General features: G+C 45.7%; 1 protein-coding gene and 1 non-coding gene across 2 annotated transcripts; one reads left to right on the forward strand and one right to left on the reverse strand.

Annotated features, from left to right (window-relative positions):
• The first annotated feature begins 1100 nt into the window (after positions 1-1100).
• Positions 1101-4821, forward strand: LOC123182259 (kinesin-like protein KIN-10C). Its single transcript, XM_044594766.1, has 13 exons — positions 1101-1437; positions 1653-1818; positions 1921-2121; positions 2207-2378; positions 2464-2669; positions 2741-3045; positions 3132-3217; positions 3565-3782; positions 3867-3913; positions 4000-4021; positions 4107-4175; positions 4263-4301; positions 4410-4821. Exons 1-13 carry the CDS (start codon positions 1262-1264, stop codon positions 4452-4454), a joined length of 1752 nt encoding a protein of 583 aa, XP_044450701.1. The 5' UTR covers positions 1101-1261; the 3' UTR covers positions 4455-4821.
• Positions 4822-5246: 425 nt separating this feature from the next.
• Positions 5247-5319, reverse strand: TRNAK-CUU (transfer RNA lysine (anticodon CUU)). Its single transcript has one exon. It is a non-coding gene; the product is annotated as a tRNA-Lys (tRNA).
• Between the last annotated feature and the right edge of the window lie 1056 nt (positions 5320-6375).

Below are 6375 nucleotides of genomic sequence, written 5' to 3' on the forward strand. Positions count from 1 at the left end.
TGTAGATGCACTCCCCTTCCCTCGTTGCTAGATTACTCCATAGATTGATCTTGGTGATGCGTAGAAAATTTTGAATTTCTGCTATGTTCACCAACAGTCAGACTCAAGGTGAGTCTGTCATGCTTGTGCTAACCCTACCTCTTTCTTGTTCCAGTGATGCCGACCACTAACCGAATTATCTCATAATCCTTGTCGCATGACCATACTTATCTTGGTCGGATCACACGATAGACGAGAGATATCTCTCTCCTAATCGGAGGGGCAAATCCCATCTTGCTCGACCATGTCTCGCAACATGGGCCTGGACAAGCCCGAAACCTACCTTTATAATTACTCAGTTACGGAGTAGCATTTGGTCGGCCCAAAGCATGTCTGTCACTATCCCGATTACATGCGCCGGCTCGGATCTTAGGACATAGAACATATGTTGTACTAGAGATTCACAGACGACCTATTGTTGTGTATCATAGTCGGTCTGTCCGACTCGGACCTTATCTAGACTTGGATCCAACTATGTCGAATTCGACCAGATCCTTTAAAGTCTATATTAACCCGCTAGCATCCACTGCTTCATGGCTAGTGAGACTGAGCCATCCACAGTGTCATCAGCGTAGATTCCTGCCAGCTCTTTGGGACGGCGAGGTTAGGGTTTCTCGTTGTGCGTAAGTAACCACGAGATTTGGTGTCAGGTTCTTCAGATCGATTCAAGGATTCAACGATGACGACTACGGCTCCAGGGCGCTGGTCCTTAGGGGCACGTGCACGAAGACTTCCGGACTGTTATCGACAAGGTCAAACCGACTTTGGTACGGGAGCGACGATAGCAGCGCATCGTTCTGGCGGCGGCAATGGTTGTTCGGTGGTCCATGGACCTCAATGTAATTTTTATTATGTTTGAGATGCTTTATACTTCCGATGAATCTTTATAGATTTGATTTTTTTTTAAAAAAAAAAACCACAACTAAAGTTTGACGTAGAATATAAGGGAAACTAATAAACCCAAATGTGGGTAGAATGTTGGTGGAGATGCTCTCACGAGTCACGAGTTAGTCGCGTGCTCACCGCGCCAGGCGTTCCTCGTCAGACCCGCCTCCCGTGTTCAAATTCGAACCGCTTCCCCGGCAGCTTCGCAACGGTCACCGTGCTCCTCGCTCCCCCAAAGGGTCCACGACACCCGACTCACCCAAAACCTCGCCTCATCCCGATCTGCTCCCCGCCTTCGACCCCGCCCCGTCCCGTGCACCGCGTCAACCTCTCCCCAATGGCGAGCGCCGCCTCCTCCTCATCCTCCTCCTCGCAGCCAGTGCGCGTCGTGCTGCGGGTGCGCCCGCTCCTCCCCTCGGAGGCCAGCTCGGCAGCGGTGCCCCCCTGCGTCTGCCTCATCGGCGACCACCCCGGCGGCGAGGTCACCGTCCAGCTCAAGGATCAGCACACCAGGTACCCACCTCTAGAACCCTCGGAGTCGTTCCTGTTCTAATTTCCTAAAATTCGCAGCTCCCTTTCCCTCCTGGTGCAGCCGTCAGGGAAGCGCAACATGATTTGAGATCTGATTAACTCTTAGTGTAGCTGTGCCGACGGCTAATTCTACCTTTTTTGCTCGCCTGTTTCGTGACCCTTCCGCTGGTGAACCGATCTGTGCCTGATCCATGCAGCCGGAGCGAGTGCTACAAGGTGGACGCCTACTTCGGCAAGGAGGACAGGGTCTCCGACGTATTCGACCAGGAGGTCAGCGCCTTGATCCCGGGCATCTTCGAGGGCATCAACGCGACCGTGTTTGCCTATGGGGCAACCGGCAGCGGCAAGACCTACACCATGCAGGTGCCCGTTCCATTCTCCCGGTCTTGCCCATAACCTGTTTGACGAAATGTCGCCATGCTGCACTGCTAACCTATTTCTGAAACAAACCTTGTTGCTACGCAGGGCAGCGAAGATCTGCCAGGGCTCATCCCCTTGTCGGTCGCGACAATCTTGGCGCGCTGTACCGGCACGTGGTGCTCCGTCGAGATCTCGTACTACGAGGTGTACATGGAACGGTGCTATGACTTGCTCGAGCCCAAGGCAAAGGAGATCATGGCGTTGGATGACAAATTTGGTAACCTACAGCTCAAGGGCTTGGCTTGGGTAATGTGTTGGCATCCTTGAATCTACGTGTTTGCTGGAATATGCCTTAGGCAGTGCGCTTACTGTTGTCTTTTCATGGTTTAAGGTCCCTGTTCGATCCATGGAGGAGTTTCAGGAAGTCTACTCAATAGGTGTGCAGAGGCGGAAAGCCGCCCACACAGGCCTGAACGATGTTTCAAGTAGAAGCCACGCTGTGCTTTCTATCAGGGTCAGTAATGATACTGTCAAAGGGAAGCTTAACCTCATCGACCTTGCTGGTACGACCCCCCTGCAATAAGGTGGATATAACGTATAAAGCTTTGGACATCCAGTTTAAGACATGCTGTGTTGGTTTCATTTCAGGAAATGAGGACAACAGAAGGGCTTGCAATGAAGGGATCCGCCTTCAAGAAAGCTCTAAAATCAATTCATCGCTGTTTGCATTGTCTAATGTCATTTCAGCTCTCAAGAAGAATGAGTCACGGGTACCTTACAGAGAGAGTAGATTGACCCGCATACTGCAAGATTCGCTAGGAGGCAATAGCCGTGCTGTGATGATAGCTTGCCTGGTGAGTTACCAGTCAAGATGTCTCACCCCACAGAGTATAGATCCATGCTGATTGCTTTTCATTTGTCACAGAATCCTGTGGTATACCAGGAGGCAGTCCACACATTAAGCATGGCTGCTCGTTCAGGCCATATGGTGACCAACATGGCTTCAGCAAGCAAGGAACACACTCCAAAAGTAAAGGTGGACATGGAAGCAAAATTGCAATTGTGGCTGGAATCAAGGGGGAAAACTAAGAGCACCCAAAGAATGAATGGACTTTTGTCCCCAACTGGATGGAGGACTCCTTCTTCGATGAGCCATATGAAACAACCGCTATCTGCCCGGGTTTCTGGTAGAGCTAAAGCAATGGACCAAGACGGTGCTAAAATAAAAAAGTCAGTGTCTCCAATTTGGCTCTGCAAGTCTGACATAGACCACCTGAAATTACGAGCTCTGAGCCATTTTATCTTCTGTTGCACAGGGTGCTTTTTGATTCAGCGGTCCATACAACAGCTGAAAACACAACAAGACCAAGCTCACGAGATGAAGTAAAGACAACTAAGAAAGGTATGTTGTTTGAAATATGCAGACGAGTTATATATTTGTGTTGGATATAGATTCTGACCGTACAAAGGTCAGTAAGCCAAGAAACAAAAAGGAAAACTCTAATGAACACACAAGAGCCTTCTGTGACATTGTATTAGAAAGATAATGGTCCAGAGCAAAAACATTTACAAACTGAAAGTTGCACCAGCAATGGACTTATGCAGAAATGAAACTGTTTAGATTACAAAATATTGCTTCAATTAAAAGTAAGCGCACACAATTTACTTGCGGTTTGCTTGTTGTATAACTTTGGAACTTGATCTATGTTTCCATGTTAGAGTCTGAGCCGTATGACATGTTTAATGCAGAGGTACCCCCTTCGTTAACTCCTTGCAAAGAGGACAAATCTGAATCTCCTCTCAGGAAAGCTCTGTCTCCCATTCCTTCAAACATGATGACTCCTTGTAATGTCAATTGCCCTCCTTCATTGGAGCTCAAAACTCCAATAGGAGCATGCCACATAGTTGAGAAGAATCCGGATGGTACACCTCTTGATAAGTTTAATGCACTGGGATCTAACCTAAAGGTCTGCATGATTTTTTCCTATTTCGTATATCAGCAACCTGTTTTAGTTCAGGACCGATCTCTAAAGATCTCTTATGTTACGCAGGAATCTCTTATCCAACAATATCTCGAGTTCTTAAATGTTGCGAACAAGTAAGTTTAAACTCGCATTTTTTTTTGTAGTTCATTTATGTAGTTTATCCTTTCTAATTATTTGCTCGGCCTATCCATGGTTGCAGGGAAGAGCTACAACAACTAAAAGTATGGTCCTTATATTTCATAATAATCTAATGGATGGTATACCGGCATGTCCTTTTCCTACTAATGTTTCCCATTTCTTCTTCAGGGAATTGGTGAAAAGAGAGCAGAGTACATTCTCGAGCTCCGGGAGGATTCGCCCAGACCATTCCAATCTGTAAGATTTCTGTACCATGAGATCCCTAATACTGAATGTGAAGGTCACCTGTATTTGTCAGCTTTTTAACATAATGTGATTTGGCAGCTTTCGGACTTGGGAAATATAGGTCTATCAACGAAACAAGTAACTCTTCTGCTGACTTTCTTTTTTTGACATATTCTTGTATTCTTTCTTGTACAATATATGTGCACAACAGCGCTCTTAAACACTTGTCTATACTGCATCAAACAGATCCAAGACATCCTACGGAAAACAGCCACAGGAATCTTCAAATGATCACTGGAATGGCCTCTTGCCTGAAAGCACGGAATGGACTGCCGTAATCAACCACATTGGAGATGCTGGGTCATATCGTTCACCATCTGTGACCCAATGGATGGTGTTGTACCTGTACTGTGAACTGTCAGCCTGTTGTTGACATAGTTGTAGTTGTACTGTTAACAGTCGGCCTGCTGCTGATGCTATTGCTAGGGCAGAGGGTCTTGCTGCAATTTTTCTCTTGTAATTTGTCTTCCTGATGGGATGGCCTAGCTTGTGCAAGGTTCCTTGCACAAGCATTTTCATGTTCAATTTTCTTCTTGATGTGATGCAAATTTTCTCTGGAATCTGATACATTGAATGGCCTGCATATTTCACAAGCTTCCATGCACGAGCAACTGAAAATGAGTTCTGCTTGGCAAACCGTGTGCGTGAACTATTTTTGATGTCAAGATGATTTGCATGTTTCACAGAAGATTTCGGGCATTAGGTTTTTTTTTTGGTGTCTAAGCGAGCATTAGTTTGCCTGGTTTGCATATTTTGTAGGAACTCATGACATGATTGTGTACTTGTTTTGACTCATATCCCTGGAAATCTTCTGATCATTACATACAAAAAACTTTTTAGCATCAGTTGAAGCAAAGCCAACGTAATTTGTAAAGATATATCCCTAGTTGTAAAAATGTATTCCCTGTGGCTTTGTAATATCTGAACATGTTTAGGAAATCTTCTGAATATTACATACAAAAACTTTTAGCGTCAGTTGAAGGAAATCCAATGTAGTCGAAAACCAAAAAAAATACAAACAGGCACCCACCGTGGGGCTCTAACCCACGACCACAAGGTTAAGAGCCTTGCGCTCTACCAACTGAGCTAGACGGGCTGCTTGTAAAACAAGCAATTTGCCTATTTATATTACTTAGATAAGACGTCAGCGATTTAGCCAAGATAAAGTATTCTTTTGAACACCAAGATAACGTAATTTGATGTCCTTGTAGATGAAAATGCTCAAATTGAATATTGTTGGCATCTCAAAAGGAGTATGCACAGTACATGCAACCGGAAGCAGCCTTGCCGTGTTTGCAAGGAATTCCGTAGACTAGACAAACAGCTTGAGACATGGGCAGAACATCTATGCTTTGCTGCAGCCCAGTTGCTGCCTCACAAATCTATTGTTCAAGTACATTCCTCGTACGGAAAAACAATGCATATCAGTACTTATTTTTTAAACTCGGCAAAGATTTTCCATTTTCATTGAATAAGGAAGAAGGTTTAGAGTTTGTGATCAAAGGCCGAATTACAAAAACATCATTCTCGCAACATTGAATTACCCAAATGCTTTGCTCCAGCGAGATACCACAAATTACACTCTTCTTTGATCCCCAGCGACAATAACTCCACCCTTGCGTTCTTTTCCTTCCATATTTCACACGAAATGAGTAGCATGAGGGAGATGAATGGCCTTTTGGACTGCGTCTTCCTGGTCACGCTGAGGCTCCACCAATATTTAACTGAGTTCATGTGACCCCACTCCAGAAGGTTCACGTCATGAAGGCCAAGCCAAACCTTGATCAAACCCCAAACTCTAGTTGTGTATCTGCATTGGAAGAGGCGGTGTGCCGCCGATTCTTGGACATGTTTACAGAGGGGGCAAAAGCTGCAACTAAGCATCCTCGTCGCTGCAGCTGGTCTGACATTCAAATCCTGTTGTTGATAACAAGGCAAGCAAAAAACATGCATTTTGGAGGGGCCCAATTCTTCCAAACCGTCTGCACAAGTTCCGTGTCAACTAAGCCCCTGAACTGGACTCGTAGGCTGACACAGCAGAGTAGTGGCCAACATTTGTTAGCTTTCAGAAGATGGTATCCACCCTATCCGGGTTGAGGTGGACGAGGGAGAGCTTTTCCAATAGATTGACGAACTCAATTAGATGATTAAT

Source organism: Triticum aestivum, chromosome 1D, assembly GCF_018294505.1.
Source record: "Triticum aestivum cultivar Chinese Spring chromosome 1D, IWGSC CS RefSeq v2.1, whole genome shotgun sequence".
NCBI lineage: Eukaryota > Viridiplantae > Streptophyta > Magnoliopsida > Poales > Poaceae > Triticum > Triticum aestivum.

Excerpts from the sequence above, each read along its gene's own strand:
- LOC123182259 (XM_044594766.1), top strand. The coding sequence starts at position 1,262 with ATGGCGAGCGCCGCCTCCTCCTCATCCTCCTCCTCGCAGCCAGTGCGC. Across the intron at positions 1,819-1,920 it reads GCAAGACCTACACCATGCAG|GGCAGCGAAGATCTGCCAGG; the intron begins GTGCCCGTTCCA and ends GTTGCTACGCAG. Across the intron at positions 4,022-4,106 it reads AAGAGCTACAACAACTAAAA|GGAATTGGTGAAAAGAGAGC; the intron begins GTATGGTCCTTA and ends TTTCTTCTTCAG.